The sequence below is a fragment of the Populus euphratica genome, unplaced genomic scaffold, assembly GCF_000495115.2.
Source record: "Populus euphratica unplaced genomic scaffold, PopEup_1.0 scaffold2.1, whole genome shotgun sequence".
Lineage (NCBI taxonomy): Eukaryota > Viridiplantae > Streptophyta > Magnoliopsida > Malpighiales > Salicaceae > Populus > Populus euphratica.
The window spans coordinates 284,945-310,878 of record NW_011499846.1 but is presented as its reverse complement, the minus strand read 5'-3'; the positions used below and the strand labels follow the sequence as shown (position 1 = coordinate 310,878).

Genomic DNA, 25,934 nt, shown 5'->3' with positions numbered 1-25,934 from the left:
AATGTTATACTCAATTGATTGAAATTGAAAATATAGATATTTAATCGATTGATAATCAATTGGGTGTTTTTTTTTTAATTGGTGAAAACATAGGGTGAAAATAATAGATTTATCTAATCTTCTTTATCTCTAAATATGGCTAATTGTGGTGTCTAAGACAATTTACGAACGATCATTTAAGGGAATTTATTAATTATTAATGCAATAAACTGTTTTTCACCCTTGTTTTCCTCAAACTTTTCTTACAAAAATTCTGAAAAATGTATTTCAGTGCCATTTGGTTGATTTCTTTTTAAAACTTTTGACCATTTCATTATTCTTAGTATTTCACACAAAGCTTTCAAGAAAATTATGAAAAAAATTGAAAAGAAAAAAAAATCAAGCGAAAAAATAGTAAAAGAAAGAAAATAAGGGAGAAAAATCATGCTAGTTGAAAAAATAGAAAGCAAAAACGGATGAGCTTGAGCACAGAGAGAAAAAAAGAAAAGAAAAGGGAGCGAACATCTAGAACAGGAAACAAAAGGGCTAAAGTGGGTCAGAAAACCCAATATACAAAAGAAGAAACTGCAACTCCGTTGACCCATTTCACCACCAGCCAACCTCCTTTTCTCCACTATGCTGACCACCCATAGAACCTAAAGCCACCATAAAAAAAATACCATTATCCGGTCCTCTTCCTGTCTCCCACTCCAAGCTCCAACAACAATTGACAACCATTTCCCAATCGCCAACATTTGAAACTAAAACGTAGCGATGTCAACCCTAAAACAGCCCCCTAGACCTCGCCAGTTTCAGTCACCAAAAGGCCACCTTAACCACCACTAAACAGCTCCCAAAACTTGCCGGCACCAGCACCACAGGTAATCCCACATCCAACAGCAGCATGCCGACCTAATATATAAGCCATGACAGCGTCAACAACATCACCCTTTAAATGCCTTTCTCTCACCTCAAACCCACAAATGCAGCCACCGTCACCACCACAACGCTACCACACCAAGATAGTGTTAGGAGATCCAAACATTCAACCACACATAAATTTACGTGGTTCGGCAACTTGCCTACTCCACGGAGCTACTGGTTTGTATTAATCAAGCTCAAAAGCAATACAAACAAGAAAACAAGGAGGAGGAGAAAACTTCTCTACTCAACTCAACTCTCACCCTTAGCTCTCTCTCTGTGTTTCTCTCTATCTCGTTTTCTATCTCAGCTATCAATACACTCTCTATTTATAGCTGAGGAGGGAGACAATTGTTCAACAATGGTGGGCAAGTTAGGCACCCACCATTTGACTATATCCATGTCAACCATGGCTGCCACCGTCCATTTGTGTCCACACACATAACAGATAGCTAGCTTGAACACGCATAGCAGCACATCAACAATGAATTTTAGCACGATAACAACATTAATAGCAGCACATCAATAATGAATTGTAGCACGGTAACAACATTAATAGTGGCAACAACAACAGCCTTGACAGTAGCTTTGATCGAGAATAGAGGAGGACGACCCGACTAAAAAGAGGCATGATCTCCCTCGTTGGATAGTGATGAGATCTACCGCGCGCCATCATCAATAATTAAGTAGAAGAGATTGGGCGTACCGATTCCTAAACCGACACACTCCACCGACTTTAGACGCGTGGTTCCACGCACCACCACTTTTCCAACCGAGTCTCAGCATCTTTCCGAGGGGGTGTTTTCAACCCTTTTGTATATTTAGAATTATTTTTAATACATCGTGCAATATTTGAAGTGATGGGGTTCATGGTGTTGCATTTTGGCTTTTTATTTGCATGAATACATAATATAATTAAATAAATCCCTGGAGGTGGTGGCTGATGATGATATTTTAGGTGAAGAACGTGTCATGTTCCAATCTGCATGTTTTGTTTCCTTTCCTACGTTGTTGAGTTATGAGATCATTATTTTTCAAGGATAAGATTTATCTTTATTTGTTATCATTTTAATAAGCACACAAGTAGGTAAGCGCTATCATAATTTATTTTTTTACTCTTATTTATTTTAAAAATAAAAAGTGATAAAATAACAATAAAAAAATATATTTTTTAATGCATTTGTGTCATTTTTAAAATTTTTAAATAATTTAAAATTAAAAAAATTTGCTTTCAATACCTTCAATTATCAAAACACTCATTTTAAAATCTCAATTGATTTTTTTATTAAATTGATGTTAAAGTTGTCTATATTTTAAAAATTAAAATACAAAAGAATCAAAGTAAAAAGAAAAAAAAAATGAAGGACCAAGTGAAACCAAGTTACGTACTGAAGCACGAATCAATTAAAAAAAAAAATACTTGGCCTATAAATATTGAAAAATTTTGGCCAAGAAAGGCAGGACAGCCACTAAAAAAAACTTGATGCTAGAAAATATTAAAAAAAAAAGAAAAAGAAAAAAAAGAAAAGCAGAATCTACATAAACCCCCGCACCTCTCGAGCTCATGATCTCTCATAAAACCATAGTACTTTAGCTATGGTAAGCTAATTCGTCCTTATTTATAAAAGAAAAAAATTATGAATTATGCCTATGTCAAGGTTGCCTACACTGATAATGGTATGTTTAATATTAAAGTGAAGACGAACAACAATAAATCTTTTCATTAGAAAAAATAGTGGCCTCATCTCATGACTGGATAATACAAGAATAAAAGTTAAAATATTGAATAAAAAACATATGATGCAAGCTCATCCAAAATGTCGTCATCGTCATCATCTGTAACTTTGAGAGATTTGTTTTAATACTGCATATACATGTCATTTTTCTACAAACCAAAATTGCAAAAAATGATAGGCAAACCAAAATAAAAAGTGAAACTTCATAGCAGATTTAGATTTCAAGCAATCACCATGACAAATAAAATATCAATTTATTACAAAAAATCTCAACATGCAGTGCAAGCAATACATGCATGTTCATAACAAGATCACCCCGAGACCAACCATTATAATGGCAGTTTAAACCGATAATTTGAACAGCGAGTTATTGGGATTCTAGACTGAATTGACAGCTGAAGTTGTTGTAGATAGAGCCGTTCTTCTTGGAGAACCCATCTCTATTAAGGACGAGAAGTGGGAAGCTGCAAGAAAGGTGACAGGAGATCTCTCCGTGAAAGCGTTTTCTCTGCTGTTTCCTTACCAAATTCGTGTCTTTGCTTCATACTCAATCGTCTGGGAAATTCTTCTTACATCCTGCTGCTTTGCAGATGGTGACCTGGTGAAAGATTTGTGTGGACATTACCTGATGTTATGGGTGTTTGGAAGTGATTTTTAAATAATTTTTTATATTGAAATATATATTAATAATTTTTTTATTTTTAAAAAATTATTTTTAATATTGATATATTAAAACAATTCAAAATATATAAAACATATTAAATTTTAATAAAAATTATTAAAAAAACATAATATACACCACATTCCCAGACATCCTCTGAAAATCAACACAAATAATTATCTGACTCTAGAAACTAACGTCTAGTTTCTACCAATAGCCTCTACTCACTCAAGGACTTTTGTGAAAGAAACAAAAAGGAAAAGGAGTTATGATCATAGTCTTAGTAATTCGTAGCTATACATAAGAGCATGGATTTTCAATCAGAATAAATTAAGAGTAAACGACTCTTAGAGCAGCGAAATAAAAGACTCAACAAATAAAATTCTTTCAATGTATTATTTCTGGAATTTATAAGTATAGAAAGAAGCTCTATCAAATAATTTTTTTTCTTTTGATCATCGTTTAATTATTAATACAAAATATAAGGACTATTAGTATAAATAGTACCATATCCTTGATCGAGAAATATCAATATTATACCATATAGTTTAAAAAACCCATGGATTTTCCTTCGAATGAAGGTGACACAAAATCTCACAAGCATTCTATAAAGAATTCATTATTTGGAAAAATAAAAATAAAAACTTTAATAACAACTCATAATGTTTTTTTTTCATTTTGACCGAAAAAGAGAAAGAAATCAAAGATTCCAAAGGCCACTATGTTGGGTTGGTTTGGTGATTGAGGAGGTATGCTTTTTCTTAATTTTATAGATTTAACTCTTATGGATAATTTTAAGAAAAAATGTTAAGCTTTCTTATATGTATCAATCCAATTTAATACGAGGGATGCACCCTCGAAATAATTTGAAGATGAATTATTCGTTTTGTTTAAAATATTTTATTATTAAAAAGTATTGTACATTTAAATTATTTTCTAATTAAATAGTGATGACTAGAAAAATATGATAATTAAATTGATTAGATAATATTATAAATAGATTATTATTTTTAGAATATTTTATAGAATTTTATGTATGGAAAATGTTTTTTAGTAAATAAAATAATTTTGAATATTGATTATAAATATTTTAGGAGAAACAAATACAAAAAGAAAATATTCTCTAAGAAATATTTATTAAAAATAAACAAAAAAAATCTAAAAAACATTTTCTATTTAAGCAAAACAAACCAACCTTTAATTAGGACAAGTGGGTTCGAGAATGCTCCTTGCCATGCAGGTAATGGGAAAACATGCTTATACAGATAATGGGAAAAATAACAGAGATGATATAAATGGGTTTTTTTCTTCAATTTCTCAACGTAGTTCTAATGGAGGAGCAAATTGAACAGAATCATATTATTCAGGGTGAAAAAGAGCACATTGAAAAAATCATGATGTTGAGGGTGGAAAACCAAAGATTTGTTAGTTAAGGGTATTTGTTTGAGAGTTTTTACAATTTGGCCGAACAAATAAGAGAGAGAACAGACAAAAGAGCAACACAGAGAAGAGAGATCGGCATCGGCATGGAAAGGGGTAAACAAGAAGGGGGAGAAGAAGAGAAAAAGCAAACTGAGAAACGAAAACAAATCCAAAACGAAGGAGGAGGGGGTTCTAATTTGAAAGGGAAATCATGCAAAGGGTATCTTTATTACTCTTCAACACTCAAATCAAACGGCATCAATCCTCGCTGTATTGGAATCCCTCGTTCTCTCCCTCAAAGTAAGTATTGTCATTTACAGTTACCATTCTTTATGTAAGTTTGTTTTATGTTTTGTCGACTTGTTGGAGTTTCAATGGTTTCTTTTTTATTGAATCTGTGAATTATTGAGGGAAAGGGAAGGTTAGGTGTGGAATAGGTTTTTTTTGGGTTCTTGAAAAGAATGAGAGAAAAGGGAAGATGGGTTTTTTTTTGGAAGGCTTATAGGAATCAAATTTGGGTTTTTATTTTATTTCGTGGTGTTTAGAGAAGTGTGATTGGTTTCAAAATTTGAGAGGTTTGATGGGTTTCAGTCTCTCCTTGTGTTTGTAGAAATTAGGTGATCGAAACTCTTGATTATTGCATAAAGTTGAACAAGAAAATGCTTATATTATAGATTTTTTCAAGAGATATATGATCTTTATTCCTTGAATGAATAAGGGTTAGGAATAGCAATGCACTTTTTCTTGATCATCTGATTGTAAAATTTGATTTGGTTGTAGCAAGGCTAATAAGATTGTAATCCAATTAATTTGAGACATTATGGCTGACATTCAGTTCAGTGTTCCGAAATGCAGACATTGGGAATCAATCTTCTTGGTGTTGGAGCAACTGATAAAGGGTGTAGGAAAGGATATCCTTGCTGAGCTTATTTACTGGTTTTCACTGATTATGGCTCATTTTTTTCCACTAAGGAATAGGGAATGAAATGGGAAGTAGGATTCTTCCAGATTCTGTTCCAGATAGAAGTACGTTTTGTTATTATCTGAATCATTATTGGTTGGACTAAACAAGGTTGCTGAGTGATTCCCATTCCAGTCCCAATCCAAAGTGAACAAAATGTGGTCTCTACGCTTAATGCTGCGATTGAGCTGCATTGATCTATTTGTATTGTTTTATTTTACCTTCTCATTATGATATTCTGAGAGCTGGGGGAGCTAATTGTGTTTGGGAGATTAGAGAAAACAACTCGATGCTGATGATTTCTAAAGACATCTATTGTTGGCAGAAATTCCTACACTGCCTGCCTTTGCTAACTATTATGAAAAGTAAGCTAGGTATGTTTGTCATTTTTGTTTGACTCAAACCTAAGAGCCTGTTTGAGAGTGAGTTAGTGTTTGCTTTTCCTCTAAACCACAAAAACATAGTGTCTGGTTAATTATAAGAAGTTGTGGTTTAACTAGTGGGTCCCACCAATAACTGAGGTCTGCCCCAGTTATTGTGAAACAACTTTAACTTGCTTTTATTGAGGTCCGACCTCATTTACTAGTTTCTCTTGTCAAGTTTATTTTTCCAAAACGAGGAGAGAATTGTTGAAAATACAGCGAGACCTTGTCGACAAAGAGAGAGAGAGAGAACCATTGACAATACACATACCCAAAACAACCCTCACTATCCTTTTGCTAAAGTTTTTGCTCAAGCACCCTTTAGCTCTTCTCAAATCATATGAAGAGAAATAATAAACACAACAAGAAAGATAAAAGTCAAATCTCTTCTTACTTGATTGATGTTCTTCCACTGTAAGTTCCTTTCTTAGTTTGTTTCGGGACCTGTAGCTGAAGAAACTAGGCACTTGAATGGTGGTTTGACTTTTACCTTATTGATCTCGTTCCCATTCTTTGTTCACTTATTCTATTGGCAACCCACTAGTTATTAATATAATTTTCTTTATGTTGCTTGTGTCTATTGACTATCATTTTCCAGGTTGTCCAGTCATAGTAAGGTTGGATAATGGATAGTCAACAACAAATGATCTTAGATTCTTAAGTGATGAAGTCATGCATTCTTGTATGTACTATTGTCAATAGCAATTTAAATCTATTAATCTAATATTCACTTTTGTTGCCAGCTTGAGCATAGCATTCTACCTTATTGAACTTTGCTTGGTTGAATATTTTTAAAGTTCAAACCTTCAATGCTATGATTGGCTTAAGTTAATTATTGTTTTATCAGAAAAAATCGTGATCTAACACCATTACATTTGTTTTTCCATGGGAAGAAGCTACTATTACTTTAGAGGATGTGATTTTGTTTTGGGGCTACTCTGTTTTGAGATTGCCTGTTTCATGCTTTGTCGAAAACAGAAAATGGGAGGTAATTAAAGAGAAATTGATGGATGCTAGAAAAGTAGTAAGAAGTATAGCTAGGAAAGCATATCAGTAAAACATGAATGAAGATGTTTGTCAAGTTTCATAGTTAAACAAACTTCTTGAATTGCAATTTTTGGATAGTATCTTTTTTCAAAATTCTAAGTAACTCTTGGATTATTTTTTTCTGGTAACTAACAGAAATACCCTAAGCATATCAATGTTATTCGTTTCTTTTATTTTGGACTAACACAACCAACCAACTTTCAAGTCTCTAATGACTTGAATGTTAGCTCAAGAGGAGAAGATTTTTTAACCGATGTCGTTGCATGCTTGCAAAGCCAGGAATATTAAAGGCTTTCTTGAATGGATTATGTTCATGTTGAGATTGCAGCAAATTTAATGGAACAATAAAAGCAGGACCTTAATGTTGCATTGTTGTATTTGATGTATTAATAATCCAATGCACGATAATATAATTCAAAACTACGAACTACATGTCATTTTTAGTCATTTTATTATTAACAATACTTTTAACAATAGTTTTAACCAAACACCTTTTAATTGTTTTTTATTCAACAATAACTTCATTTACAGTTTTAACTAAACACGTATATTTACCCAACCAACACAGCTAAAAGTGATTTTCTTGAACCTACGTTTTTCAAACCAGAACCATAAAATCTATTACAATGCCAAACACACACCAAAGCAATGCATGATCTTTTCCATACTTTAATGACTGGTTTGGTCCCCTTATCACTCTTATAAAGTTTGGATTATCAATGTACCTTCTCTTCTGTTATTGATTAGTTGAGTATAAAATCTAATTCAGTTTTATTAAGGCATGTAATGAATATGATGGAGGTCAGATTATGCAAGAGATTATATACTTAATACATGGAATATCGTGCATTGTTTTATTTCTAGTGTAGATGGTGATGGTATGAGTTGTTCATCATGACATACTGAGAGTCAGGAGATCTAAATGTCTCCTAGAGTAATTTTATATGGAAGGAATTCCTTACTCTGCCATTGCTTATTGTGTTGAGAAGACATTTCTTTGACTTTTTGCATGGTTGAGTTCCATGGTGTTTGACAATTCCAGTAGTTATATATGCATGTTGTTGCTGTTGAATATCAAGGCCTTTTGATATGTGCTGATATCTTGGTTTTATGGTCAGTTCCTAATTATGTTGGGCAATCTGAGGTTGAAGCTTCAAAAGATGGGCGGACTCTTATAGATTTTTATTATGGTTGTGCTGGTTACTCTGTTTATGTCAATAAAGACCTCTCAACTGATAAGCAAGTGGCGAAAACAGAACTTCCTGTCTGTGTAGGTCTGGAGGTACTCTCTCTCTCTGCATGTGTGCACCTGTGTTTGTAATTATTAGGTGGCCTATGCCTTTAACTTTCGTGGCAGTTATTGTTTTAAATAACTTTGAAGTTGTATAATTATTTTTGTGATCATCATACTCCATCCATAATCAGTTGTGAAAATAATTAGTAACTCTCCCAGTAACTCACGTCATGACTACTACTACCTTTTGAATATGTTTTTTGTCACTTCTGAACCTTGATAATCGTTGTGAAAATAATTAGGAGACTTGCTTTCTTGAATTTGTCTCTGGCCATGTGACAAGTTGCTTGAACGGGAATAGAATATTCGTACTATCATCTCATGTTTTATCTGCTTTTTTGATAATCTGACTGACACAAGTTTTTGCAGCTTTTAGTGGATAGAAGAGTTGCTTCTGAAGATAGTGCTTCAGCTCCAGCTCATATCCACCACAAAGAAGGTAAGCAAGTCGTTATGTTTATGCTGCATCTTATTTCATGTACATGTTAGTGATGTCAAGTTCTCCAGGCACATTTCCTGATGTGCAAATTGTAGGGCCTGGATTTTTTATTCTGTCCCAGGTTATTCAGATGTACAAAGCTGATGGTTCAATTCTCTTGTAAGGTTAAAATCAAGGGCTATGCTAGTCATTGTCATGTCTTGTATACTAAAACAATATGTTCTCTCTGTCATTCAAATCCTATCAGAGGATCCCATTCACTTTTTATTGGATGAATCTTCATTTCTGTTACATTCTGATAATGTTTTTTCTTTTCTTTCCTTTCCTTTTTTTGGGTCAATTTGTCCTTACAACAAGATATTGAAGCACAAAAAATGCAACATGCTTCAGTAAGCTCTTGACCTCAACAGTGAATATGTTTTCCATGCTACTCATTGGCCAGGCCATGACAGTACTGTTTGGTATGGGATCTACATTTGACAAATTATGGTCTTCAAGAGGCAGTACTTCATTCTAAACTGCAAAATGGTCTCAGAATTTACCTTCTTAGGAACCACTTTGGTGGAATTGTAACTGTGCGAGGGCCTTTTTGATGGTAAACTTGGATAATGAAAAATGAAATATGACCATTTTCTCAAAATTGATGCATTCTTTGATACTTCCTGAAGGCATCAATGACATTCTTTTAGTTCGGTCATTTTCTGGAATGGTAAATCACTTCATTGTCCATATCTCACCCGTTTAATCGTTGGCAATTGTTTTCTTGAAGATGGTGGTGAATTACCTCAGCTTCAGCCTCGACGTGAATTACCTCAGCCCCGAGCACAGAAACCAGTGATTTCTGCTGCAGATGACTTCCTGAGCAGGCAAGCAAACAGTTAATAATGTTCTTCAATATATTAATGAATGAACATTAAATATCCGACTCGTGCAAAACTGCAGGTATACGAGAAATGCAAACCTGGTCGCATCAGGGGTGGCCAGAAACATGCGAAGAGTGGGGAATTACGTAAAAGATAGTGTGGATGATATTTTGTACCCATACAGAAGGCGACCCAAGTAGGTCATAAATTCTTGAATTGATGCGCACGGAGGAAGAGAATTGGCTTGATGGTGTAAAAAAGTGCTTCATCCCTACCTGTACTGTTCGACTTTCTGATTCATGCACACTTCTACTCCTTTAAAACCCCTTCACACCCTTCCCTCATACCAATAAAACAGTGTTGCTGGTGGTACTTGACATGCTGTTATTCATGCACCAGAACACGATACATATGGTTAATGTCATCTATTGTATTTAAAGCCCAGGTGGGGTTGGTGGGGATGACAAAAAGCTCTTTTCGTATGATACAGTGAGCTGATCTTAAATTTCTTGATGATAATGTGATGTAGAATATATTTCAAAATAATTTTTTATTTTAAATTTAGTTATGAAAATCTTCGATTTGATTTTTAATTGACTTCTAAATTTTGATTTTCTTGTAATTCTATCATTGATACCATCTAATTAAGCTTGCCAAAGTTAAATTTGGTTCTTTGAAATTCTAATATTTTTAATTAAGTTTAAATTAAACTTCTAAACTTAATTTTTTAACAATTAAGTTCTTAATAAAATTAATTTGATTCATTAAAAGTCTAATTATGTCTTTATATTTAATTAATTCTTTTAATTTTAGCTAAATTAATTATTAAACTTAATTAAAATTGTAAATTTTGTTTAGGTTCATGTTTAAATCAAATCAACATATTAAAAATATAATTAAGTTCTCGTACTTAATTTTTATGTAAATACATCTAGTATTTACTTAACTTTGGATTTGCATTGTCTTTCATATTTAAGTCTTTTAATGATGTAATTAAGATTATAATATTGTCAAAGATTCAGTTTGGTCCCTTCATCTCTCATTTATACATTTAGAATGCCTTTTAATTTGTTCTTGCCAACCATGTGGCTTATTCTCCTATATATTTTTTTAATCCTTTTTATATTATTATTTTTGTATTATTATTATTATTCTTTTATAAAGGAAGATGATAATTTTAGGAACCTAAAATTGAGTAATAACAATTATCATGTCCATGATCATGGTAGAAAGAAAAATTTGTTAGTGTTTTTTTGTTTGAACCACTTCTTACAAGAGATGGGTATTACACGAAGTTTTTTCTCTTGATAGCAGCTAATACCTTAACATGTGTAGTAATGAGAGGTGTTGTTAGGATATTGAAGAATATTAAACACTAATAAATATTCCCTTGATGTCTTTTTTATGCTCTAATAGAAGACTCATGGTGTTGTGAAGATTCTACTATTTGGAAATGAGGGTTTGTATATAGTGATACCTTTTCTACTCGAATATGATTCTCCCTTTCTTATTTTGCATTAAGAAGATTCTTGTAAAGAAGTGTATTTATGTGTTTCTATAATAAGTAGTTATAGACTTCACTAATCAAAGCTTTAGTGGCAATTAATTCGAGTATATTTTTCAAGTTTAGCATTTTCTTATTGAATCTTTAAAGATAAACTCTAGTGTTTTCATCTTCTCATTACTTGATTAAAAAGAGCTCAATTATGTTTTTTTTTTTAGTTGAAATGCTAGTGCTAAAATGAAAGGTGAACTTCATATAAAGATCATGAAGGTCAAGGATAAAGCTAAGTTCAAGGTTGTGGTGTACCCTAGCAAATACATAAAAGCTTGTGGAGAGAGTTTTATACATGGTATCACTTTTTTATGTTATGAGTTCTAGGATGTTCTTAGTTTTTTATATATGCTATATGTGATTATGATTGTCTAAATTGACCTTTATGAAGACTATTTTTTTTGGAGAAATAAGTGTGCAATACTTTATAATAAAGTAGTGAGTCTCTCACCTTGTGGGAATGATGTTTATTTTTAAAAGTTGATCTTTTATCACGTCTAGGTCTTTTTCTTCAAGGAGTATATGAATGCAAGTTAGAGAAGGGTTGATGAAGATAGTCAAACTTGTGGTTAGAATATATAAAAAAGTGCTTTTCATAGCAAAAATGATTTCTTCACAAAGTTAGAGTATTATGCATATTTTGTATGTCCTTTAGCCTTGTTCTTTCATGGAATTAGGCTTGTTTTGTGCATTTAGTGCACATAATAAAGTTATTTGTTAACTTTCTTATTTATCAAACAGAAAAGTACGAAGATGTCTTTGTACGATAGAATAATTTTTTTTAGAGAGTTGTTGGAGACATAAAGGAAATAGGGTCCTAGTTGTAAAGAGATCACCTACATTCCATTAACTAGGAATTTTGTTATCCATGAAAACTATTTTTAGTAAGGACTGAAAGGAAAGAACTAGCCTTTTGTTATGTTCCAAAAAAACAACGCCACTAATAAAATCATGAAAGAACTTTACAAAAAAATAGGTTTTGTTGGATTGGTTGATAGGTGGCCATTTGATTTGCTTAAAAAAACTTTAGTCTGGTGAGAAGCAATAAACTCTCTAATAGTTAAGTCAATATGTATATGTAGTTGAAAAAAATATAAACAAGAAAAAAAATAAAATAAAAGTTAAGGAGTATATATTTGGCCTAGAAATTGTATGCCATAGCCTATTTGGTCTAGCTTTCAATGATTAGGCTTGACTTTCATAACCTTTAACTGACTTTTATAGTCTTTGACTAGCCTCAGCTAAGACTTGTTTTGCTAGAGATTGCTCTCTAACTTGTAAGCCTAGCTATGCTCTTTTTATATGATAATGGCTAGAATTGCGCTCCTTACGTGAGTTAATAGGTGTATTTTATGCATTCAGGCATTAGAGTTTATTCATCGAGAATGAAACATATTATTAGTGAAAAATTGATGATTTATGAGTGTTATCCATGATAGGAAAAAAATCACTAACTAGTTATGATTGTTGTTGGTTGATGTGTTATCCATCGGTGTTGTTCCAAGCATGCTATTGGTAAAAACTATCAATAATGGTTTGCCATTGGCATAAAAAATGACACCCTACTTTATATAGAAAAAAAATTTGTGCATGAAAAGTTTATGCGGGCAGTTCATGAGAAACAAAGAAAATGCATTGAAGAATGTGATGGGTAGGATTTGTTAGACCATTTTAACACGGGGTCTGAATGAGTTTTCTGTTGAAAATCTCAGTCATTTAAGCCAGCTTGAATGATTGGAAATGGCTTAAATGGCTCGAAAATTTTAATTGTTTAGGTTCAAACTATTTGAATTTTTTTTTAAGAATTTTTTTTTAGTGGACCATTAATTTTTTAAAAAATGTTTTTTTTAGTGGACCATTAATAAAAACTTATTGAGGAGGAGAAATCATTGTTCCCCTACTCAAAGTAAAGTTTTATAATACTTTTAGATTATTATGACATATTAATATAAAAAAATAATTATTTAAATATATATTTAAATAAAAATTGCCATCAACGTACCAAACATACCTAAAAACATAAAGGAATGTAACATGAGAGGACTAGCAATTTAATAAATGATTCGTACATAAATGGCTAGGAATCTCAATTACATTCCTTTGTGTTTAGGAGATCGGTTAGGTATATAATATCAATATACATTCATAAAAATTTTAAAAACAACTTTTACACCGATATCAATATTATAGAAGAGGATTTGAATTTTGAAATGGAAGCAGGCAGGCAGGCACTGGCATCCATCCAACTGGACTTGACGTTCCTGGACCCGCATGATTGGGAGATCGGTTAGGTATATAATTTATAAAGGTGACTGACAGGCCCTATCGATTGAAGGGGAAAGGGTAGCCAGAAAAAAATTAAAAAAAAAAAAAATTGAAGAGGAGAGGAAACCGAGTAGTGGGTCCTGTCGGGTGTCGAAAATTATATGCAAGAAGGATCCGAAGATCGAAGATATGATGGGTTTAAAATCTGTGTAGATAATAGAAAAAGATTGCAGATCCGGCGCTTGCATGTTTCACGGCTACTTTGAACATGACAGTACTGCGTATATCTTAATCAAGCCTCGCCAATTCTATCATTGTTAAGAATCGGTGCACAGATTTGAAGTAATTCTTGTAGTATAAATAATTAATGGACAGACCCGGAGAGACGGGAGATGAGTACACGCTATGTGAAGTGGATTATACAAAGAATTGTGCCTTGCTGATGACACTGGTGACGATTCACTTTTCTTGAATGATATATCATTCAAGAAATTATAAATAAATTTCTTTGGAATGATATCAAATGATATTACAAAAAGAAAAAAAAAAAACTGAATCTTGTGATGATTTCACTATTGAAGCTGCATTGTGCTTTACCTCACAAATCGTAGATTGAAATGGTCACTTATTTAAAAAAAATTCAATTTAATTCTTTTTTTATATATAATTAAGTTCTTCTAATCCCGAATTAATAGCCAGTCTCATCTTGTTTTTTCAAGATAATGAAATCAAATCACTGAGGTGAAAAATAAAAAGAAAATAGGTTTTGACTCTGAATTTCTTTCCAAAAAAATACAAATTGTTTGGTCTCCTGTCTTTTTAGTTAATAAATGGGTGGTCCTTTTAGGTGTTAGAAAATTTATTATGGTATTAATTTTTTTATATTCTTTAGTTTTTTCTATGAGATGAAAGAGACATTTATTGAAATTTGATATAAGAAAATAATTGTTATTAATACTTATTCTAACTATCAAAATAATTAAAGTTGATGTTAATAAAATTCATTCAACAACGAGAGTTTTATAATAAATGTTTAAAATTTTAATATTTTATAAAAATAGATTTAAGTCAACAATGAAAAATTTATTTGGATTAACTTTATAATTTGATTATTTTTTATTTTTAGATTTATATGTTCGGTTATATATGTTTTAAAAGTGTTTTTATATTAAAATAATTTTTTATAAATAAAAAATTTACAAACTTCATTTTTTAACCACCATAATAATTATCAGATTTTAAGTTAGCAAATAACTGGTCGTTTGCAACAATCAGCGACTTGTCATCTTCTTCCTAAAAACAGAATAAGAACAACCTTTAAATAAAAAAAAAAGGAAATACAAGCCAAGGTGTGCAGGTCTAGACTTAAAAGCTCAGATGTCTGGGCATTTTCTTTCATAACCCCAGAATAATAGCCGTGGGTCCATGTTATTATGTATTTTTTTAGTTTTTTTTTTTTTTTTTGTCTTTTAGTGTGTGTATATCTTGATTGAGTATGTGATTCAGATTCCAAGTTTGAAATTCATAATATCTAGGTTATTTTTTTGTTTAGTACATTTTCTTAATCCTTAATTTAAAAAAAAATATAATTTTATTATTGATAATTATTTTTTTTACTTAACTTAAAAAATAAATCAATTAGACTATTTGTTATCAATAATACGCTTTTATTTTTAAATTATTCCATATAAAATAATTATTATATATTTTATTATCATATAAATCTATTTAATAAAAAAATAATCTACACAACAAAAGTAAATTATTGAATATAATAGCATGCATGACTCGTACCACAAGATTAGTTAATTAAATCAAATTCATATGTTATTTTTTAAAATTAAATTTTATTCTTTTACCATTTTCGTTAGTTTAATATTAAACTTTCTAGCTTGTTATTTTAAGATTATCTCCAACTGTTTTTATATCAACGCAGATCAACCATAGTAAATTCAGTATATCTATTAATCTTAGTAAATTTAATATATTTTTATTTTGATATTAAATAAAAATATTATTTAATATATAATTGATTTTAAATTTATAATTAATTTTTTTTATGAGACAGGTTTACAATCCCTAAATTTTTTTATGGTATTTGAAAAAATAATAACTCTGACTCGTATTACAGTGCAAGTAACCAAGCTAGTAAATTTATTAAAATTAAATTGACTTGAGCGAGCAACTCTCCCTGAGCCCCGAATTTTTTATTTTTTTACCTTTTTTATGTTTAGTTTGTTTTTAAATTTCTTTTTTCTACCTTCCCTTCCATTTGTTCTCTCTTCGAAAAAACTTCTTCTGGCGCCGAGAAAACGAGAATCGCTTGAATCCTTCAACGCACCATATATACATCTACTCAATATTCGCTTGACTGGATCATGCTATGACCCAAACTAATAGACAAGAAGACGAGGAAGATCCAAAGAATGGAAAGACACAAACAGTTGCTCCTTTGGAAGCAGCTTTTTTACCCCTTTCATTGATCAAAATAGAACTTCTTTTACAAGCTTTATTTGAATGTTGCAAGTTAAAAGGCAAAGAAAGAAAGAGATACAACAAGAAAGACACATCTCCACATAAATCAAATGAAATTGGAGTCTTTGTAAACATATTCAGCAAGTAAAAATACAATCTCTCCCATATTTTATCTCTTCATTATTGTCAGATTTTTTTTTCAATTATATATAAAAAGTAGTAAAAATAAAAACTAAGGAAAAACATGCAAATACACTTGCTGTCACCTTCTCCAACATGGCCCTAATTATTTATAGAATAGACAAATTGAGGAAACTCCATCCATTTATATTCCTTACCTCTTCTTTCCCCTTCCTTAAAGTGGACAGACCACGCGCTTTCTCGGGACGGCAACGAGTCGAGTTGCTCTTGGCGCAGTGAGTCCAAACATATCAGTCATGTCGAGTTCACTTGGTTTCATGCCATCAGGCAACTCCCAAGTAAAACAATGAAGCAAATGCGCAACAGCCAAATCAAGGGCGTATAACCCCAGTTGCATGCCAGGGCAAGACCTCCGACCAGACCCAAACGGAATAAATTCGAAGTGATTCCCTTTGAAATCAGGCACCCCTGGTTCCAAAAACCGCGAAGGCTTAAAAGAATCAGGATCTTCCCATGAATTCTTGTCTCTGCCAATAGCATAAGCATTGATCATGACCCTTGTCTTTTTTGGAACGTAATAGCCCGCAACCTCAGCATCTTCAGATGTTTCGTGTAAGAGAAGCGGGATTGGTGGGTGAAGTCTTAAGGTTTCTTTAAGCGTGCATTTCAAGAATGTTAGTTTATCAAAATCACTTTCCTCCACGCGCCGCTGTAAACCCACCACGTCGGCGAGCTCTTGCTGGACTCTTTTTATATCTTCTGGACTCTTCAATAGCTCTGCCATGGCCCACTCTATAGCCGACGCCACTGTCTCTGTCCCACCAAACATCACATCCTGCCATAGATGCATACACAGAGTTGATCCCATAGATTAATAAGCAACAAGCGGCGGGTTATCAATTGTTTTTAATAAAATATAGATAACGGATGTTGATTCCATATATTTTTTATATAAAAAATTCTAAATATAAATTAAAAATTTATTTAAATAAATAATAAATCTATATAATAAAAAAACTCATGATTTAAAATATAAATATAAATAAAATTAACTGAATAAACTCACACACTATAAAATATATTAGGCAAGGTTGAATACCTATAAAATATATAAAATATATTAGGCAAGGTTGAATACATGACAATATAATTTAAAAATAAATTTTTTATTTTAAAAAATAAACTTTATTTGTATAGAATATTATAGATAAATTAAAATATTATCTTGAAAAATAAAACAACAACAAAAAACTTATATTAAATAAAGACATACAAAAATTATAACCTTAATCATGAGAACAAGATAAACTCATGGAAAAAACTTGAAAATAATCATAAAATTAATATTTAAAAAATACAGAACAATAACATCGTACGAAGCTAAATTACCAATAAATTAAATATTGAAAGATGAATTAGATAAAGAACATTAATTACACAAAAGAATACAAAAAAAAATAAGAGTGAAAAAAACATTAATTAGAGGAATAAGAATTTTTAATTGGAGGGTTTAATTGAATTGGAAAATATTTTTAATAAAAGAATAAAAAATATAAAAAAATAGGATCAAACTGAAAAAAATAAGACAACAAAAAATTTGATTAAATGATGAAATTGAAAGGGAAAAAAGCTTCAACAAAAGTGTTGAGGACAAAATTTAAAAAATTTAAAAATAAAGACCGAAATAAAAAAATTAAACATATTATAAATTGCAATTGAATGACTAAATTGAAAAGAATAAAAACTTTTATAAATAAAAAATAAACAAAATGAGAAATTAATAGAATGAGAAATGAAATTAAAAAGTAAAAAATAAATAGAATAATAATATACATTACCTCTTAAGTGAGAGAAAATTAAAGAAAAATTAAATGACTATCGATGACAACTCAACTATTGTAATCTAACATGCATCACTTTAAATAGAAAAGGATATGATAACATATTTAAAGAAACAATAAACATCTAATTACGTCTATTAGATGGTGTCACATACGTTATATAAATAACGTGAAAAACCATCCATGTGCTGGGATATGTAGAGCACACTCCAGCAACTTTAAATATTAAAAAATTTAAAATAAATTAAAAAATATTAAAATATCTCCATAATTCTAACAATTACATGAAATATCTATACAAAAATATAAAAAAAAACTCCTAAATGTTAAACCTATAATTTGTCATTTTAATTTAATTAAAAATATACTTACATTACACAGTAAACTCTGGGAACCTCAAAATTAAACACTTTCATCCAGTAATATAATAATTTTTTTTTACTCCAGGAGAAAATTCATATTTTTGTTATTAAAAAACTTATACAAAGTTAATAAAACTCTTAATAAATAATTTTATATTTTATTAATTTTAAAAGTAAAAAAATATTTTTATTATAAAAAAATAGAAAAAAACATCACCACCTACTCACGAGACTTAATATTTTTGAACAAAAAAATAATTTTATTATAGCCAAGATAACTAATCGGAAAGCATCCGCACCGCTTAGTGTTTATGTCATTCTTTTCAATTTCATCTACCCACAGTTTAAATGAAAGCATGGGTGCACGTTATTAATTTCTTTGTTTTATACAAATCGAAAAGGAAATTGGATACCAATACAATATCGTGACAATAAAGTTAAGAAAAAAAATATGAAGTGATTACTAATTAAAGAATTATGTCCTCAAAACGTGTGTGTGTGTGCATCTCAATATAAAATATTAATTAGATAACGTTATGGTAGAGAAGGGATAATAGAAGTTACCATGATGATGGCTTTGATGTTGTCTCTAGTAAGTTTGATGGCGTTTTGTAAATCATCTGATTCGTTTACTTTTGTCTCTTCACTGTAAAAGGTAAGCATGTCATCAACCATATCGGTTTCAGCCTCTTCAGAGTAGTTATTCTGTTTTCTTTTTTGGATATGATCATCGATGATATGGTCGATGAATTTATCAAGTGCTCTTCGAGCCTTGACAAGTCTAGCTGTGAGCCCTTGGGGGTCAATCCAACCAAGCCAAGGAATGAAATCCGAAATGTTGAATGCTCCAAAAAGCTTGGAGAACTCCTGCAAAATCTTGATGAACTCATCTTGTCCTTCATTTATGGCCCCAAAAGCTGCTCTATAAGTGATATTCATGGTCAGTGTAAAAATCAATTCCCCAACGTTCACAGGCTTGCCTATATTGGATTCAATTGTCTTAACCATTGAGTCCACCTCGTCTCTCACAGACTCCCATGATTCAGCCCTTTTCCGGCTAAATAGCTTCATGACGCAGAGCTTACGCATCTGGCGCCAGAACGGGCCATAGTGGGCAAAGGCCATATCGGCACGATCATAGGTTAAGTAGCTTATGGCTATGTTGGCTGGTCTATTGGAGAAAATGTTATCCTGGACTTGCAAAACTTGGCGAGCTATTTCAGGAGACGAAACAGTTACCATATGCAAGTACCCCATACGCATATGAAATAGCCCACCATATTGTTTAGCTAGTTTAGCTAAGCCACGGTGAGTTAATTGGTCCATCAGATGCATGCTACCAATAAGTGGAAACCCTTTAGGCCCTGGCGGATATGGTGATCTCCGGCGAAGGCGAGAGATGAGACCTAAGAAGAAAAGCGAAGAGATAATGATCAAGAAGAAAGACGACATGGGTAAAGCTTGCAAAGATTGAAGAAGAGAATCCATGGATGGTTTTTTGTGTTTGTGTCTATGGTATGTATTGTGTGCATCACAGTACACCCCACTGATTAATTGCAACTTTCAGACGTTGCTAAGCTGAGAAAGATATTACGGGGCTTTATATACAGGTTTTTTGTTGACCCCACCCCCACCCCGCTATATATTACTGGAAGGTTTCGTATCCAATTCGTAAAATTTGGTTTGCTAATTCAATGTCTTGAGAAAAGTTGAAAAATAAGAGTAGACTTTCAGAAACAAGTACACACTGGGAACGCATACCAAAATCTGGACGGAGAACAATCAAGAACGTTAATTTCCACATTTCTTTGTTTTGTAGTTAAAATATATTTGTGAAATTTTTTGTATTTTAAATTATTTTAAAGTGTTAATATTAAAAATAAATTTTAAAAAATAAAAAAATATTTTAATTTATGTTTAAATAAAATATTTTATCGGAGAACACAAAACAAAAACCGTGCCCTTTTCCTTTTCTTTTCAACAATAATAGAAGATAATAGATTTCCCCCAAATCTCCACATCTCAATTTTTTAGGATTCGAAATTAACACATTCTATTGAGAATCTAAAAACCTTTGATTTAATGCTCCTAGCATCATGTGCTCACATAGCTCAGTTGCTTTAGTAAGAGATAAAAAAGAAATATGCCAAAAGTCGTTGTATTCACAAACCTTGAACATCACTATACGAAAACTAACATGTTTTGTCTGTGTGTTATCTTGAAATAACTCAGTTAATTACTTTGGTAAGATATACCATTCATCATATTTGAAACAACTTCGATCAGTAGTCCAGAGTTCGGACCGAACATTTTTCTGTTATGTCGTCTCTATATATAAAGTTGTCTAAAGAAAACCCTAAACAAGAGCACGTTGATACAGGTTTTATGTTGTCAAAACGAGGATAAAAAGTCAAGAATATAAAATTCATAATACTAAATTTCAAAACGTTATTGAAGGTCTCCTTTATTATATTATAAGTATGAAAGGGTTTGCTGAATCAATAGGTCGGACGTACGCAATAAAAAGCCACCGAAAAAGAGAGTTGACAGACCATGTTTTGTTTCAATCAACAACTTATTATATATTGAATTAATTCCTTTCTAATTAACCTAAACATATATGTAAAACTTAAGGATTGACTTCATTCCACGGCTTATTATATATGTTAATTACTCATATAAAAGAAATTATACAAAAAAGAAAAGATTAAGATCATAAATATTAACCCAGTGGTTGACATATGCGCAATCTTTCATTTTCTTAATTGCTTGCAGCAAAAAAATTCTTAGTATTATTTGGTTGCAATTGAGCCACCTACCTACCCTCGAACGAATTTCCAATTACTTATAATTGCCCATATTTTGTTTTCTACTGTCGGTGTTATCCGTTATTAAAGCATATCCAAAACTGCCACGCACTCGTGCAGGGTGATTGCATTTATATATAGATATATAGAGAGAGATAGAGAGGGGGGGTGGGTGTTCCATGCAAGTTCTGCCTAGTGATCTTTGATCGGAAGCAGAAAGTGAGAGATTTTGATGCCTCACCTTATTATTATTGCTTGATAAAAAAAATAGACCTTATTATAAATTTTACAAGTCATTCTCGTGGTTTGACATTGGAACCATTGATGTTTTTATTCCACCATATAAGTAAAAATCGACAATTTTCAAAACCTATTTTTGCTGATAATAGTTAGCTTTCAAGACGGGGAAAAACCCAATATTTTGAGTAAATTTTATTCCCTGGCAGTATTTAGGCCTTTTAACCGACTTGCATTTCAGTTCAATTTATTATACCTTAGGGGGGATTGTTATATTTTGTAAAGCATGAGATATTTCTATATTTAAACGGCAAACTTTCACAAGGAAAAAAGGAGTCTATGAAACACTTGATGAAAGTAAATTGGACTAATTGCAAGAGGGTGAAGATATATTTTAATAAATAATGCAAGAAGTCAAATTCTTACGAATAATAATATCTTCAGTGAATTAAAGATTGCATATCTTTGATTAAATTGGAAATGATATTTTAATTAGTTTTCCTCTGAAAAAGTTAATCTCATTTCCCATGATAGGATAATAATAATAATAATAATAATAAACAAAAGAGATATATCAACATTAAAGTAGACATTTGTGATATGTCATTGTGGCAGCATGTCCACTGAAAGATGATTATACTTATTATCAAAGATATATAATATACTTAGGTTGCGTGCAGCAGCATCATCATAACGCCTTGTTATTACGGACAGGGAATTTGATCTTCCTGTTCGTGGGTTGTGATCTGTCGACACTTTTGTTTTTTACTCTTCTGTTTACACTTCACAGTGTCATATATTATCAGCAAATTTGCTTCCGTGTTTTTCTGGAGGGATTATTTTTTATATGAAAAATAATGTTTAAATATTAAAATTGAATAAAAAATATAAAAATTAACAACGATAAACTTATAATCATGTTAATTTAAGATATTATGTTAAATTTGCAACTCAGATTAAATAATTAAAATAATTAAATAAAAAATAAAGATAATTATAAAGTTTTTTTTTTAAATTAAATTAACTTTTTAAACTTGTGATTGAAATCATCAGACTCAAAGCATCAATTTAAAAAAATTATGAAGTTCAATTCTCAATTAATTAAATATTGAATGATAAAATTAAAAAATAAAAAGTTGAATTATACAAAAGAATTTAAGAAAATAATAATTAAAAAATAAGAATCAAAATTAAAATACAATATAAAATTTATATTTAATTGAAGGGTGCAATTGAAAGTAAAAATCAATTTAGTAAAAGGACAAAAAAATAAAAAAATAAGAATTAAAATTGACATAAAAAATTGTTGTAATTAAAGGGTGTAAGTGAAAAGAATAATAACTTTTACATAATGATCAAGGAAAAAAAATCAAAACAATGAAAACTATATTGAAAAATATAATACCATTAATTTGAATTTAATGATGAAATCAAAAACTATTAAAACTTTTACAAAAAAACCTAAGAAAAGAAATTAGAAATCTAAAGAATGTGACCACATTAAAGAAGGATATTTTTAGATATCAAGAGGCACTGTACGCACTGCTCTAAGGGTGGAGGCACCTCCCTCGTGCCTCTAGGTGCGCCACATATGCATGTTTTTTTTTTTAATTAAATATAAAATTATTGTTGAGCTGATTTTGTTATTATAAAAAAGCCATTATGTAAAGTTGAAAATGCATCTCAAGGTTTAAAATTATTTATTTAACGGGTATTCTAGTTCTTTTATCATGCATTTTAATTTTTTGTTATTTTTGTTAATATATGCACAAATATCAAATTGCCCCTTAGTTTTGATTATAATAAAAAAAAAGTAATGTGGAAATACCAAAATACCTTTTGACACTAGGTTTACTTTTTTTTTTTCTTCCTTTCAATGGTATTTATGTTGTTTTATTGTACAATTAAAATAAAAAAAAAATACTTATTTGTTCCTATTTTATTTGATAATAATTAATAGGTCATATAAAAAAACTTTAATATCCTTGTAAGTATGTGTTAAGTTGTTTGGGTAGAGATGCAAAAACATTATTATATTGTTATAGTGAATAGTGCTAATACATATAATATGTAGTTATAAAAACTTTCCAATTAGTTCTTTTTAATACTATCTATTTGATATGAGTTTTGCCACGAGTCAGGTTTGTTTTTAAAAAATAGACATGCATGCTTTTTGGATGTATTTCTTACATAAACAATTATAAATGTAAATTGAAAAGTTTATACATATATCAAATTAAATAAATAAAATATCATAAGTGCAAAAAAATAAAAGAAAAAAATCATTAATTATAACTAAAAATAAAATTAGAAAAATCAAGAGAGAAACAGAAGGTAAAAAATTTCACAGTGCAACTTGGAGCATTTACCTAGTTGTGTTTGCTAATTTTTTTATTAAAATTAAATTTTTATTCAACCAAATGATAAAAGAAATAGATACACATATAAAATTAATTAAAAAAAATATTATGCAAGGCTAAACAAGCTAAAAACATTATTTAAAAATAAATATTTTTTTATTTTTAGAAAGAAATTTTATTTATATAAAAGATAAAAAAATATTATAGATAAATTAAAATAATCACTTTAAAAATTAAATACACATGGAATAATTTTTTTAAAATATCAATTTAAATAAGCCTAAATAAGCCTCAAAGAAATTCACACAAGAAGGGACACTAATCGAAACAAGAATTTAAAAAATATTTTTAAAAGACATATCATATCATGAATGTATCAATTAAAAAAATAAAATAAAATAGCTTGGGTATTGTGGCTTAACCATCAAACTTGAAATCTGAATCATAAACCAAAACTATATTGAATAATTATTTTTTAATTTATACTTAATTTAAACATATAAAAAAAAACCCAATAAAAATTCAGGCGCACAAGCTTTTAGCCGAACAGGCTTGGGTTGCTGTAAAGAAAAGTCCAAGTACTTAGGTATGCCTTCAAGTTCAGACACACGTATTTGAGCTCAATTTTAACTTTTTTAAATGATAAACAACTTATTAGGAAAAAAAACATAAGTAAGTGATAAGCTGTTAAATTCAAATCACTATTATGATGGTTAAAAAATTAAAAAAGTGTTATTTTTAAATATTAAGGAATTAAGTGTATTTGGTTTGAAAAACATTAAACACACCAATATAATTAATAATATAATTAATATCTTTTTCATTTTTTTACAATCCCATCTTTTCTTAAGAAATAAAAAACAATTGGCATTAATTACGACTAAAACCCAAAACTAAAGTTTAAGGACTAGAAGAAAAAAATTCAACAGTGTATCCACGGTACTATACGTGGCTGTATAAAACAGTGTTTCTTAAACAGTAGAAATAATAATCTGGACTTTAGATTTTTTGCAACAATTATGCAACACAGTGAAAGCCACCATGTTCAAAGCTTCAACGCACATCATTGTCAAGTGGAGGTGATTTGTAATAATATTATTGGACCAGAAAAAGCAAGGCGTTGCCAGATCTTGTCACAGAATGCAGGGTTTGGCCCTTGTTGATTCTTTTCGGTATTAATGGCGTGGCAGCTTTGCTCAACCATGTAATTAAGTAAAGTTGACAATAATCAAAATATGGTTGCCGTTAAAATATCGTTGCCGTTAAAGTCTTCAACAAATTTGTTCTGTTCTTCCCAAGAAGTTTGCAATTTTGCCTTTTGGACTGCAAATCACCCTCTCCTGTCTTTCACAATCTAAGAGTTGCCATCGCGTGTGGCGAGTTCTGAATGTTCATTTCCAGGTGAAAACACAGTTTCAATCTCAAAAAGCATGGTCGGTGGTCAAGAAAGTATGTTTCTATCTTGGTATACAAGTTCAAATTCTAGAGTCATAATTAAGGAGAAGTAATTCTTCTAAATGCATGAAAAATAAATATTATTAGTATATAAAAGGATTCGAAAATACCATTTATCCAAAAAAGAAAAGAAGATTAAAAAGAAAAGTCAGCATTTGAAAGGTATTTCAATCAGAAGAGATGCAATTTTGTGATTGACGTCATTTCCTTTCCAAAATGGACAGATGGCTTTTGATTAGAGTAGTCATGGATCGCGGTTGGTAGCACCACCATTTTCAAGCCGGAGAAAGGTGGTGGTAGGTTGGTTAATCTAGAAAGATGCAAAGAGACAAAACCATACGAGACCATGATATTGCCTTGTGCTGAAAATGCTTCTTGTCCGTTGTTTGAAACCAATTAAATTTGAGTGAAAGATTTAGCTCGGATTATTTTTATGTTTTAAAAATTTTAAATTTTTTAATTTTTTCTTTACATCAAATTATTTTTAATGATTTTAGATTATTTTGAAGTTATGATTCCAATTAAAAATGTTATATGACCAATTGTTGGCGAGTTGAACACTGACACATGTCCTGATTCCATAGAAGTAGGTTGAAAATTGTCTAATTTATATGGTGGGGGGGTCAATCTTATCCTCTTTTACATAGATTTGTTGATCTTGCTTAATTAATACAGTACATGAATATATGAT

The 25,934-nt window shown here is 30.5% G+C and overlaps 2 protein-coding genes across 2 annotated transcripts; one reads left to right on the top strand and one right to left on the bottom strand.

Annotated features, from left to right (window-relative positions):
* The first annotated feature begins 4,615 nt into the window (after nucleotides 1–4,615).
* LOC105128642 (uncharacterized) lies at nucleotides 4,616–10,283 on the top strand. The gene is made up of 5 exons (XM_011030406.1): nucleotides 4,616–5,019; nucleotides 8,268–8,431; nucleotides 8,813–8,882; nucleotides 9,652–9,748; nucleotides 9,825–10,283. Exons 1-5 carry the CDS (start codon nucleotides 4,824–4,826, stop codon nucleotides 9,943–9,945), a joined length of 648 nt encoding a protein of 215 aa, XP_011028708.1. The 5' UTR covers nucleotides 4,616–4,823; the 3' UTR covers nucleotides 9,946–10,283.
* Nucleotides 10,284–16,037: 5,754 nt separating this feature from the next.
* On the bottom strand, nucleotides 16,038–20,008 carry LOC105128633 (cytochrome P450 84A1-like). The gene is made up of 2 exons (XM_011030395.1): nucleotides 18,949–20,008; nucleotides 16,038–17,016 (listed from the first exon to the last, which is right to left on the bottom strand). The coding sequence occupies exons 1-2, from the start codon at nucleotides 19,870–19,872 to the stop codon at nucleotides 16,396–16,398; spliced, it is 1,545 nt and encodes a 514-aa protein (XP_011028697.1). The 5' UTR covers nucleotides 19,873–20,008; the 3' UTR covers nucleotides 16,038–16,395.
* Nucleotides 20,009–25,934: the final 5,926 nt, after the last annotated feature.